The sequence below is a fragment of the Acipenser ruthenus genome, chromosome 10 (genome assembly GCF_902713425.1).
Source record: "Acipenser ruthenus chromosome 10, fAciRut3.2 maternal haplotype, whole genome shotgun sequence".
NCBI classification, from domain to species: Eukaryota; Metazoa; Chordata; class Actinopteri; order Acipenseriformes; family Acipenseridae; genus Acipenser; species Acipenser ruthenus.
This window is the reverse complement of record NC_081198.1, coordinates 43,905,574-43,920,210: the sequence shown is the minus strand read 5'-3', so window position 1 is coordinate 43,920,210 and position 14,637 is coordinate 43,905,574. Positions and strand designations below refer to the sequence as shown.

The following is a 14,637-nucleotide window of genomic DNA, read 5'->3' as shown; positions in this document are numbered from 1 at the left end:
CTAAAAATGTTCCAAAGCAAAACGCATGCAAAAATTATGCACACCCTGTGTATAACACACACCCCGTCTATAATGTGCATGACCAAGTCATTACTGTCCTATGAAAAAACCTATGGTATACTATATAGAATACTATTACCTGCATATACAGTGCATATCTATATAACACCCAGGCCCAATGCATTTCACATACAAATAAAACTCTCCCACTAGATTGGCACTAGGTTTCCTTCCATCTCTGACAGGCTTTTAATGTGGTAGGTGTCGATTTGCAGTTCATTGTCTTTGTTCCTTTCTGCCTCGAGCAACACCCCAGCTAACAAAAAGACTTTAAACCACTTAACACACTACATACGCTATTGGAATCTACCAATTGGTTAGCTAGTGTCACACAGGGGTGGCATGAGAAGGTGTGGGGTTGATATTCCATGTGTTAAGGGCATTGTGAACCACAGATCGTGTCATGCTTCTCAACAATTCCATGGTAGTACATCATGTAAATATACAATGGGAGAATTACAAGGATGAGCAGAGATCTCATTAACATCTGCAGCTTACAACAGAGTCCTGTATATGTGTAGATAAATATCAATTCATCAAGTAATTGATGAATTAATGTGCAGTACAGTTCAAAAAAATTGACCTCCAAACAGGTTACGAGTATAACATTAATTAATATCTAACTGAAAAAAGGCAAATAAAAAAAATATACTTTAGATTGATTCAGATTGAAACTGAAAGACATATTATGTGTCTTCAGTTGCTAAATGGGGTTATAAAGCAGAAAAGTAAACAACAATGTAAGAAATACATGAACTAAGAGTCATTAATTTACCACCTTATCTAATCATGACCATTACAATGGTAGCTTTATTATTTCTGTAAAAAAAAAAAAAAAAAAAACACAGCAGATTCAAATACTTTGTCTTCTGTCAGTCCCCCCCTCCCCCACCCCCCAGACATCTGATTAACAAAAAAGTTGGAATTAATTGTAACATATTTCCTTATCCTGTTCCCATTGTTGTGTTACATACTGCACTTTACATTTTTTCATGCATCAGAGCTGATTCATTCTAAATAATTTACTAGCTACTTAGAATGACCTTTATGCTGTTTTAAGTTGTGTTTCTGCTTCATGATTGGTATCTGTAAATCATTACCAGTAAGCATTAATGTGTTCAGTATTATGTCCTTTTGTTTTCTCAAGATATTTTTTATTTAAAACAAGTTTATTTTCTATCAAATGAAAGTGGAAAGATAGAATTATTATTTATTTCTTAGCTGACACCCTTATCCAGGGCGACTTACAATTGTTACAAGATATCACATTATTTTTACATACAATTACCCATTTATACAGTTTTTTTTTATTTTTTTGACTGGAGCAATCTAGGTAAAGTACCTTGCGCAAGGGTACTGCAGCAGTGTCCCCCACCAGGGATTGAACCCACGACCCTCCAGTCAAGAGTCCAGAGCCCTAACCACTACTCCACACTTCTGTTGTACACCATCACTGTATAGAAAAGTACATTAACACATGTATTAAAGAAATAATTCTATAATAAATTCTGAATGTAACACCCAACTTCTGTATAATGTTGTATGATCTGCCTTGTCTAACATATTTTCTATAACGTACACCTCTTATATACTATGTTGAATCACAATACTGGAGGATACTGTGCATATAGTATTTCACCGGATAGGAGCAAGGACTGCATGGAGAAAGAACCTCAGGAATTGAAAGGGGAGCAAAGTAACTTGTGACTTGGCTCGTGGCCTCCAAGGCTGGGAAGGGAGTTTCGCTTCCCCCCAAGGGGAATCTGAAAAATAGGATAGCAGGAGAATCGAAAAGTTAAAGAGGGCCAGAGGTCCTCTTTAACTAAGATACAAGCTAAGAACATTTTGGCAGGGGGTCCCCTTTAGCTCAGGGAGAACCTTTCCCCGCAGAGGACAATGCGTGGCCATTATTATTATTATTATTATTATTAATTTCTTAGCAGACGCCCTTATCCAGGGCGACTTACAGTCGTAAACAAATACATTTCAAGAATCACAGTACAAGTAATAATACAATTAAGAGCAAGATAAATACAATGACTTTGGTTCTAGCAAGTATGACAAAATACGATTCAATAATGGAGCAGATAAGTGTCAGTGATAGTTGCATCAGGATATAATTAAATACAAAATACTTAAATAACACTTGACAGATTACAGTAATCTAAAGTACAGAATTAAATGAAGGCAGATAAGAGCAAATAAGGAGGCTGTGTGGTCCAGTGGTTAAAGAAATGGGCTTGTAACCAGGAGGTCCCTGGTTCAAATCCCACCCCAGCCACTAACTTATTGTGTGACCCTGAGCAAGTCACTTTTTCATCGTAATTGTAAGTGACTCTGCAGCTGATGCATAGTTCACTCACCCTAGCCTCTGTAAGTCGCCTTGGATAAAGGCGTCTGCTAAATAAACACATTAAAGCGCATTTAAGGAAGAGTGATAAGTGTCCAGGGGGAAAAATAGAGGAGTTCTACAGGTGCTGTCTGAAGAGGTGAGTCTTGAGGAGGCGCCGGAAGGTGGTCAGGTACTGGGCAGTCCTGACATCTGTAGGAAGGTCATTCCACCACTGCAGGGCGAGGGTGGAGAAGGAGCGGTTGGGAAGTGAGCTTCAGTTACCCCCAGAGGGAGACCGTTGCTGGTGGTGCAGCATAGTGGAGGAGGACGGGGGGAAACAAAAAATTAAGACAGAAGTAAGGGTGTGACCTGGGGTTAAATAGGTTAATTGGCAGATATTTCGGCGGAGCAGAACAAGGGGAGGAGCCCTAGCTCCTGCCCACTGAACCACACACCAAGGTTACAAAAATAGCTTTATGAGAGCTCCATGAACGCTAGATGAAAAAGAGTAGGCAAATTCAGCAATTACTGTATCGGTAATCTTATGCTGTGCTGATTTTGTTTGAAAAGGCAGAACCAAACTTGACGGTTCAGAGAAATGGATCAGGAAGTAAGTCATATACAGTAGGCTGTATAAATCAAGATCTTGGCAGAGGTCTTGTTTACAGTCCAGTGCTTAAAGAAACTGCCTTTGGTTAAGTTCTACCTGAGCAAAAAAAAGTGTCTGCTACAAGTAACAGCAGAATCCTATATACTAAAAACCCATCATGTTGAGCCTTACTAAGATCAACCAGCAAAGCGAAATGCAACAGCTGAAAATCCAAACCCTTTTCAATATGTTTTTCATTTGGTTTAAAGTTTAAACACGCAATGTGGTTATCTGTTATGAAATGGAATTTGTATATATATATATGGGAATCCCTAATACCTTTATGGTGCATATATGGCAGCAACACTATGTTTTTACAGTGCATCGTAGTAATGTTTTTCAAACCACAATAATGGCACTTATTTTGACCAGTGAAAAAACAGGATGAAGAAGTTGAGAAGGCGAGTAGATTTCTTAGAAATTATGTTGTGGTGAAAGTAAGAAAAAACTCCTGATTTGTTAATTCGAGAATGGCAACAGATTGTCTATATCACTCATGTAAATCCTTTTGAGGGTTTGTGGTTTGCAGTGTCCTGCAGCTGTTTTCCAAATATTTGGAATCCATCAGGAGTCCTCCTTCAAACGTTGCTTTTTTGAGACCGCCCTCACACGATCACTAAAAGGTAATACAAGCAAATATCAGAGATAGCCCATGGTAAACATTGACCCCTTTCCCTAGTCCCTGACAAATGCAGTAAACTGATTAACAAACAACCACTAGCAACGAACATAAGAAATAGCCCACCATATAAACAAGATCCATATGGTCACTCCCATTTGCTTTTAGATTCTCTGTTTATACTTCCCCACTTGAAAAACATTCATTTGTATGATGTGGAACAGTCTGTGGCAGTATATCTCATTATTTGTATTGAATTGATTTGATATTATACAAATTAGCCATATTGTTTTTATTATGAACAACTCAAATCATCAAATAGGATGCATTGTTCGTTGCTGTAAATGACGACACTTGCATTTGGCTTCTTCTGGGAATGTTTTAGCTGCATCCCTAGCCTGCTGCTCATGTAAGGACAGCGCTGGGGCTTAGAAGGAACCAGAGGTTACTGAAGATCCCCAAATACCCTATGTCTTGTGGTAGACCTGTTAGTTTGAGAAGAGAATGCTTTGATGCTACAGAGGGGAAACAAACTGAAGGCTGTAAAACCTGGGTAGCAAAAGCAAACCACTTAATGCAGGGGTCGGGCTCTTCAAAAAACAAACATGGGGATTGATTACCTTGGTCTGACCATCTTTTAACCCTAATTAAAGAGCTCTATTCTGATATAATGTGTTTTCTTTTAAAAGCCACCCTGATACGCTATTTAACCTTTGAACCCATTTTAAAATTATGCAAAGAAGAATCCCCTTCACATACATAGCTGTTAATGGTAAAGACAAACACTTCAAAACATTTATGAAAGTGCATCAGATATTTGAAACTACTTGGAATTCATAGTAAGAAAAAAATGTATGTACACTTTTAAAAGCTGATGTCTGACATTTGATTAATTAAAATAGACTATAAGTTATGCTAATATATACAGACTTCTCGGGAGCTAAACTTTCTCTCTTATTGTTTTGTATAATGGTATACATTTCAAATCTTAAAATGTAACATGTACTGCAATATAATTAAGGAAAACTATTTATTTGGTTTAAGATTACTGTAAACCTATCTTGCCGCCCGCTTGAGGGTTATGGCATTATTGTAAGTTCTCAATTATACTACTGATACTTCAAGCATCCATTACAATATAGATGGTTGGGGTGGATTTCAAGTACTTCAATCAAAATATTGAGATGATGTCAAGCAGTTTATAGTCATCTGAAACCTCTGGAAAAGGAATTCAAATTACTGCAGTAGTCAACTCTTACAATTTAAACAGATCAATGTCAGAATAATGTGAACACCCAATGCTGAAGACACTGAAGACACACAGCATTGTGGTTGCTAATGCTGGTCAGAACTTGAAAAGGACTACATGCTTTGCTGTGCTTAGTTTTGGGTTGACCCCTGTCACACCTTGTTTCAGGTTTTACCAAATGTCCAGAAGAACATTCCATGTAGATTGCTAGGGAATAGTTGCTAGGGACTGCATGTTCTAAGATGTTCATGTGGAGGCCTGTGCAGCTTTAAGATCTGAAAACCGTTCTTGAAAAATAAATGGTGCATCATCCACCAGCTGGAGCTGCTCAAACTCAATCTGGTGTAGGCTGGTCTCTAGGTTGGATATTATGCAGCTGCATTTAACCTTTGTTGATAAGCGCAAGCTTGATTCTGCCAATATACCAAATGGGTAACACATGAAAAACACTACTCCAAAAGTGTCATATGAGCATTCAGATTCAGTCTAATGCTTAGGGTCAGGATCAGTATAATGCTTATGTATGCATTATGAGGATTAAATAACACATTATGCCACTGGTCCCACAATATAAAAAGTATTTCTCTCTCAGAATTCTATCAGGAATAAGTGAAGACAACAAACACACTTTTATTTTTCTAACGTTCAAAGGATAACTAAATACATCTGAACCCCAGAAGGGTACTTTGGAAAATTGCTAAAAGAAAAAAGAAAAAGGAAGTAAACAAACCATTTCTTGATTTAAAAAATGGCAAAACAAGAGAGCATTGTTAAGGAAGTGTAAGAACAGCATATATATATATATATATATATATATATATATATATATATATATATATATATATATATATATATATATATATATATCTTTCACCAGATCTATAACATAAACTAAAATAATTAAAATTAAGGCTGTGATTATTGTTCAAAAGAGTTGCATTAGTCCTGTCAAAGAAACGTGGCCTCGTTTGTTTCTGGCCCATTTACTGTATAGATAAATATAGAATTATTTACAAGGTTCAAACACAGACAGCTGTGCCTCTTTTACTGACATTCTTGCAGTGAGATTCAGCCCAACAATAACATTACCTCCCGCTCCATGTTTTACTTTGTCTAGCTGTTTCTGTAATTAGTTACAGTCTGGGGCTTTTATGCATTAACAAATGGTAAACAAAAATTAGGCTGTTCATTATCAAATGAGCTATATTGCTAGTCTGTTTATGCAATATTATTTCTGAGGAATATAGCAACTATAAAGGAGAAACCATTTATTTTTTTGACAACTAGATATTTATGGACTGATGTTGTAAAAACTTCTAAGTAAACAAAGAGGTTATTTCGTAACCCAGCCATCTCCTAAAAATCTAAAATGGAGTTTCTTCCTTCCCATGCAAGTAAAAAACAATCCAAACAAAAAAGTACTGTCATGTACTAAACATATTGTGCACCCTTTTATGATTTTAGAATGCCTGTACACATTTTTAATAGTATTTTATATAATATACTTTGTATTTTTTATTTTTTTGATAGAGCAAAATATTTTATTAAATGACTAAACAGTTATTAAAGTTAATCAAAATATAATTATGAGCCCCAACACACACACACACACACACACACACACACACACACACACACACACACGCACGCACACTTTACTTATTAACTAAAGAATTGTACCTGCTGTTCCATCTATTTCACCAACATCTCCCATGATTTAAAAATCATCTTGAGAGGACTTGACATTTTGAGGTGTCTTGGAGATTACATGTCCTGGCTAGACAGATGTTTTTAGAAATTGTTCCATTTTTTTTGCAGTCTACCTTTTAACCTACTCCCTTGGGCTTTTCCTTGTACTAATACAACTCACAGTAAATGACATTCGGTGACAATTTCCTGAGTTTTCCCCACGTTGTTTTAATTCCACAAACCTTTACATCAATTAGAGAGCAACCATGCTTTTTTATACAAACCAAGTTTTATTTAAAGATTATAAAGATGATACATGAGATACATGTAATTGTAGTTCCTTTTTTTATAAAGAAGTTGATTACGTTTATCCCCTGACATCACCATGACCTACATCCACCAACAGGAAATCTAAAACTGGAAGTGTGACATATTCCTCCATATATTCCCACATTCGTATACTGTAGATAACGTGGTGAGAAATGACGTAACCAAGTTTTATCACAATTGATGAATCCATTCTCTAGGTATATGAAAAACATTCATTCGATCGTACAAACTCTTCCACAATTCTCCTGTCACCGGGGATAAGCCTTCCCAGTGAGGGCTAATAACTGAAGCGATTGCTAGCTAAATATTTTTTTTAAATTAAAATGACAGTGATAGAACCAACACATGTTCAAGTATCAAGATGATCTATTATTGTTTAAGATAGTGTCTATATAAACATTTTTCTTAAAGTGTTGAGGTGTACACTTGAGGTGAAGAAAGGTAAAAGGTCTGTTTTTAGAGATCTCATAGTCACTGCATGTTGACATTGAAATATCAGCTTACATCATGCCCTAAAATGGAAGGCAGGCAAGCTGTGAGCTAGGGTTAACACAACCTATTTTCAAAGGGTCCATTAAACAATTGTAGACTGTAAATGTGGATGAGCCAGGATGAACTTTGAGTTCTTACTGGTAGCAAAGATTGCAACAGTTCACTCAACAGTTCATGATCCCTGCTTGTGCTTTACGCACCAACAAGAGAATTCAAGCAGTATCTACTACAAATCAAATGTGGATGATTTTCCATTGAGCGAAGATTAAAGATGCCTGCAGTGCCATTGGGCCTTTAATTCCTAATATGTTTCCAATTATTTTAAAGCTGTTTGGAGGTAATTAAGGTTATTTGAGAGCGTAAAACGTAACATTATTCACAAGCCTTCAGCTTGGTTGCCTGCTCTTGGTTTAGTATGTTCTACATATGCCTTAAATGGTATTATAAATTGTTTTATTAAGCTGTTTTTTGAAGCACAATCCAGCGATTTAGTTATTAATGTGTAAAGTATAGGCTTTTTTTCTGAAACTGGGTGCACCTTTGTAGGAAGACAGACTTGGATTATCATAGGTTTCATCTATTTAGATTTCTGTGTTTGCAATTACAGCATGAGACAGGCTATCCAGGAGCCATAAACACTACTGTGTAGAAGCCTCGGGGAGATTAAATATCTGCTAGCTAACTGAACATTTCACTTATCTCTTTCTGTGTGAACACCAGTGCTGTAGAATTAGTCAGGTAAGTGAAAAAGCTACAACATTGTGAGAAGATGCACTGCTGACAAGAAAAATCCATGCATGGTAACTTCCCTTCATGCAGGGAAGGATGAATGTATTTTACTGAAATGGGCCTGTTATGCTCTTGTGAGTGCCTTTGTGCACATTGATGGCTTGGAAATAAATCTTAAATATTTTTTGTGATTTAAATAATTACCTTAAAAAGCAAACATATTTTCACATTAATGTTCTAATACAAAGTATAATGTATAGAACAAAGGTTTAAACCTCTATGCTTGATTTCACAGATCTTTCTGTTTCTTTAATTCATGCTCTGCATCTGCTTGGCAATGCTACATAATTTGGAACGGTGCAATTTGGTCAGTCATTCTGTCGCTGGATATGAATGGATACAAGATGGATTCCAAAATAAGATCCAGTTAAAAAAAACTGAGGTCAAATACAAAATGCTGTTTCCCAATGTCCTAATTCCATCTACTCACAAGGACCTGTGGCCCAGCAGTTATCTAAAACCCTATCATTATAAAGCAGCTTCTACTGCATGACCTTTCAGTCGATCTGGGTTTCTGGATGTGTTTTTTAAACTCCAAGGGCATGTATTGAGTGCAAGGTGTAGGAGCTGTGCAGATCAGGAATTTTTATTGTGCACAGGAATTCAACAACGGTAGCGTAGTCTGGGCTGCAGTCTGGCTTGCCAGGGCCAAAATATCACGCATTTGCATTTTAAAATAAAAAATATACATATATTACATAATTGTATGTTGGTTGGAAAATTACTGGAAAACACTATTTTTGGTTTATTCTGAACTTTTCATAAAGGTATACCAGAGACCTCACTGTAAGCAGAGTTTTATTAGAAACAGATGAGGAGCACAGCTACAGCTAAACCACACTTGCCATTTTACCCCGCATATTTGGGGTATTTACTTTTCCCAGTGCAAGCCGCAATAACCTGATAGGGGAGGTTAACTCATATAATTAGCTGTGTTTCATTTTATAACTCTGCCAATGTTTGTAGACTGTGAAAAAGATTTATCAAAGTAGAAAACGCCTCTATGGGTAGTCAGGACAGCATAGATTCAAAATGAGTCTTCAAGATGTTTACATTGTTCTAGAGAGATTTGGGACTATTCCTCTGTGATTAGCACCATGCTCTAGAATGGTCTACAGAGTTGTTTAATTTGAGACCATTTGTTTCTCTTAAATATGAGCAGTCTTGGATACAGAATTATTTGCCAAAAATGCAAAGTACATCAACAGGGAGGTGCTTTTCTGTATTACAGAAAGCATATCATGAATGTCATTTGGATAAGAAATTAATCTAATCTGAAAAACATCTTTTGGATGTTTGCTATGCTGATGCTTGGCTATGCTATGCTGATGCTTGGTATTTTAAGATGGATGTTCTAACCCCCAAAAAGTTATCTTTGCGAACTTCGAACTTTGAACCAGGAAAAGTGTGGCAAAGTTCTCATGAATGTGAACTAGTTTGACTCTGCTACTGTTAATTCAATGTAATGTTTTGTACTGTGAGTAGTTCAGAAAAACCATGGTTAGCATGTTAAAATGTAGAAAAGCTTAGGCAAGCATGTAAAAAGAAATGTGGTAAAGCATGGTCAATGCATTGTATGTAATGCACATGGGAAAAGTAAACAGTTGCGCCAAATCAGCAAGACTTAAACATGGAACATGGAAAATATTGCACGGGCACCAGATATTTACCATATGGTACTAATGACACTGTTGACAAAACAGCTGGTTATAGTTATTTTCACTACAGTGTGCTGCATTAAATCAACGGTACAATATATGTATATTAGAAATCAGTTTTGTATTCGGTTGTAAACAGAGAAAAAGTTATCTTTCACCAGATCTATAACATAAACTAAAATAATTAAAACTAATTTATTTTTAATCTACTGGTATATATTTGCTATGACTTTTCTAAAGATATTACCTATTTCAGCTGGTTATCATCAACAGAAAGGATGAAACAGAAGGAAAAAATAAATCTGGTCCTGTGTTGGCAATTTCCCTGACTGTGACATTGATCTAGAAGACCTCAAGTGCTGTGTGAGGCTGAATTATATTATGGAGTGGCAGGTTAAATAGCATACATTTATCTTAAGCAGTCCTTCTCTGCATGATGTTTTGGCAGTAAAGGTAATTCTTAAAGAATTCTAGTTTGAGGCCAACATGTGCTTAGAGTAGGAAGTGTAATCACCACCAGATGTAGCGAGGCATGTGATAGCAATAGACCACAGTTAAAGAAAATTAAAATAAATAAATAAGTAAAAAAAATATTAATAATAATAATAATAATAATAATAATAATAATTTGCAGCAGGATTTCTCTTTGAAATAGAAGCCCTAAAGTGGCTTACCTTAACTGATGGCAATTTAATCTATTCAAAGAACAATGTTGTTCCTTTCAGCAAGCAATTTATTAACAGTCAAAGGGCATACAGAGAATGACATGCACATGTCTGTGTAAATAAGGTAACACTCACATTTCCCTGTTTGAAACACGATGTGAAAGAGGGCTGAAAGCGCAAGGTCAGGTGGCAGGTAGTTCCAAATCGAAGACTGCACAATTTACTGTTGTTTTAGTTTTTAAAAATAAGGGCTAATCTTTGACTTTGCTGGAGATTTCAACCGGCAACGTCCTTGAAGAAACCAGAGCCACTAATCACTGAAGAATGCTCAGATACTGCATCACTTGAGGAAAATGTTAATATTTTGCAGCCTTTTTTTGCTGAGTCAGTACTTTCCTGGCGGCCAACCTCCACTCTTAACTGTACGTTCTTCCCTTGTATATAGAGTACATTTGCTTATAGCAATACTATTCTTGTACCTAAAAAATAATGGGATGTCATTTAAGACTTTTTTTTGCAGTGATTTATTACTGGAAGCAATTGATAAACTAGGTAATGCTTTTAAACAAAATGACGGATTGACATAATTGTATAATCAGATATGTATTTGTGACAGACTGAAACTCTGAGATTTAGCTCTAATATAGATCAAGAAACTGCAGTGGGTTCTGAGGAAGTCAAATGTAAACCAACTGCAGGCCTGGAAATTCTCAACTGACACCAAAGGCATTTTAGAGAGCAGCTCTTCATGACTTGATATGTTCTTGGTCTTGAGACAGAGCTGCAGAGGTACGGAGGCACACCTAAAACTAAAGAAAACAGCTGGGGTGTAATGACAGAAGTGATATTTAGAAACAAACATGCTACCCCCTACTCTATCTATCCGTACATAAAAAAAAAAATCTCCTGTTATACTGCAGATGCAATACAATTTAAATAGACTGTAATAACTAAATAATAGCTGTACTTTTTTTGTTAAAATTCTGAGATCTTTTAGTTAACCATTGCTTTTTTTAACAGCAGGTGGCGACATGCAATTAAAAATCGCCTTATGTTGCCGTTTTTGTGGGATTGCTTCAAAAATTGCATTTCTAGGTTTTTTCCACTTCAGACTTTGCAGCTGGTTTCACTGCCCTTGATTTTCACTAATCATAGACTAACCTACCTAAGGTAACATTGGGTAGTCCAAGACAAGTGTGTTAATCAGAGTCTGAGAAACCAGACACTGCATTTTAGGCAAGTGTGTGCTTTTTTTTGATGACATTGCAGAGGAATCATTTTGCAGCTAAGATACTGACCACAGTCATCGGATAGAAAAGGCTTTCTCTGAAGTGTCCCTTTCCTTTAAACACATATGCCAGTAAATATTGTCTTTTAATTGCATTGGAAATACCAAAGAACATGTGATATTAATAAATACTTTTAATATTTCTGGGTAGGTCGTTTGTAATGTGACTTTCAGGCTGATCTGTGATACAAGCAAAGATAGCTTGACAGCCTGGAATGTGTGACATAGAATACAAAGTGCTTTTCAGTTTTTACTTTGCAATGCTGTCTCCATATGGCATTAATCTTTTGTCTAAGAACTGTCAAGATGTGTTAATATTCTTGTGTTAAATTGAAAACTCAAAGCAGCTGCAATGATCAGTCTTTTTCTTCATAACTATTTAATTTCATAGCAAGTCTGCTGTATCTGCTCTATGCGTTCAGTGTCTGCTGTATGGGTTCAGTATTAGTCTTGTTCGTTTTATCCTTTGGAGTCTTTAGAATAGCAGTGTCAGGGAAAGGGGAAACAATATTGGTGCTGGCATACCAGCAGTGGGAAGAAAGAGGTTCATTTAGTCTCCTTCTTAGCTATGGCCTCTGCTTTGAGATTTGTAATGCTTCAGAGATTTCTGAGAAAACAAGTGTTACCCTATTAACTAACTGACCTGGAACTCAAGGGAATACAGCATAACAAAGGAATGCAACCTGCTTATAATTGAAATATGAATATCAAAATGGCAGAGGGAGAGTTTGTGGTAAAATTAATTTGTAATTCTTTTCCACATAGTACTATTTTACCATTGCTTTCTAGCAGAATTCAAAGTGTTCTGAGTGCAGGCAGGTTTATTTATTTTTTTATTTTTTTTGTAATTTGAGTGGTGCTGGCCTGTGGTGCCCTCATAAAGCAGACAAGGTTAGGATCAGAGAGAGCAAGACTTTAATTGCTGCAAAGTGTGATTGGGATTAAAGATGAAAGAACCCCTTCAAGATTTAGGAGTGTTTGAATTAGAAACAAGAGCATGGTGATTGGAGCAACAAGAGGTAGAAAATGGTAGAACTGAAATGGCGAGAAGCTGCTTCTAATTAATATTCTTAAGGATAGGATAGCTCTGCCCCAGACACATATTTATCGTTGTTATACCACGTTTATAGTGTAGATTGCAAGGTTACAATAGGTAATGCAAACTACCACTCCCAAACACAAGTCTAAGCCAATCCTTTAACAAAACCAGCAAGTTGATTCAGATCGCAAAATAGCTTCCTTGTTGTACCATTCATTGTTTTGTTTTTTTTTCATTTTTGATGACTGACATTGTTGACAGCAGCCATATTATTATGCCATTTTATACCTGTAATTTTTGGGGTAAAATTAGCACTTTTACAAATTATAGGAGCATTTCTGTGTATGCCTGTTGCGTATTGGTTGAGGAATGCTTGAATTTTAGGTATGTATAGTGGAGTTATAATATTCAAAACAATGTAGTGTATCAGAATGTTAAAGTGCAGATATACAAGAGTAGGCTTGGTGGTCCAGTGGTTAAAAAAAGGTTCAATCCCAGCTCGGCCACTGACTCACTGTGTGTGACCCTTAACCTCCTTGTGCTCAATCCTTAGGATGAGATGTACTATTGTAAGTGACTTTGCAGCAGCAGTTGTTGATGATTTCACCCCCAAGTCTCTGTAAGTCGCTCTGGATACAAGCGTCTGCTAAATGACTAAATAACAAGGGGTGTAACCCAAAGCTCCTAAACCCTGTGTTTTATACAGTGGATGTGTCCTATACACGGATACATATTATTGCATTATATTTAGACAATTACGGTTTGCCATTTAAAGATACAGTAGCAGTATGCCTCCATTTCCACAGATGAGAGTCTTTAAGTTATGCCTTAAAAGCTGTACTGTGTTCTTTCTTTCAGGTCCGGGGGTATCCAGAACCTCAGATTACATGGTACAAGAATGGTAAGCCAGTCACTGCAGGAGACCGCAATGGGATTGAACAAAGTGCCCGAGGAACTTTCAGTCTGGTAATCAAAGATGTTCAAGAAGAGGATGGTGGAAAATATACCTGCGAGGCTGTTAATGATGGGGGTGCTCGGCAAGTGACTGTTGAGCTGACAGTAGAAGGTAACCAAAAAAAACATGACCTGCAGTTATAAGAATAACTGCCCACGTCAAAATAATGCTTTTCATTGGGCTTTTTGATCTGGTTCTTGCTGTACAGTGATCTCTATAGAAGCGGCTGGCTGCAGTCTCTATAATTCTTTCTCTGGCTGCTGTTGGTCCTGGCCAGGGACATGGGACCGCAGCTCCAGTCCTCCTCTCCAATCCCTATGGCAATAATGTGGGTCTGTGGAGGGAGAATGACCTCATAGCTTACAATTATTAGGGATTTATACCAGTATAAAATAACAGCTTTTGATAATTTGAACATAATATAATATTTGTCAGGTTGGTACATTCTTATCTGATACAGCTATAATCTGAATAACAAGGCAAGGGGAAGCTAAATCAGAATATAGTTATTTGTATTTCCGTCATAAAAATGCAGTACAGTATGTAAGTGTTCATTACTTGAATACTTGTATAACCAGACCCTCCAGTTAGGTACACATCCATACAGTAAAAGGCCTTAAACAAACTAGGAGTATTGGAATGTGTTGTTTTGAAATGAACTGAACAGTTCAAAGGGCATACTAATATGACTGCTGTCCATCAAGCCTTTATTGCTGCAGATACTGTACTGCTTTTAGTTTCCTTTCCTTGAAGTGTTTATAAAACAACATTTCGTTACACTGTTTATCATGTATAACTCATGTTCCTTGCCTGGTGGATGTGG

The 14,637-nt window shown here is 36.6% G+C and overlaps 1 protein-coding gene across 4 annotated transcripts in view; it reads left to right on the top strand.

Moving 5' to 3' along the window:
- The window catches only part of LOC117408899 (myosin light chain kinase, smooth muscle-like), a 97,124-nt gene that overhangs the window by 34,776 nt on the left and 47,711 nt on the right, over nucleotides 1-14,637 (top strand). For all 4 annotated transcript variants that reach the window (XM_059032338.1, XM_034014330.3, XM_059032339.1 and 1 more), the window contains exon 4: nucleotides 13,718-13,925. In XM_059032338.1, the coding sequence (XP_058888321.1) occupies nucleotides 13,718-13,925 (208 nt within the window). The remainder of the gene's footprint in view (nucleotides 1-13,717; nucleotides 13,926-14,637) is intronic.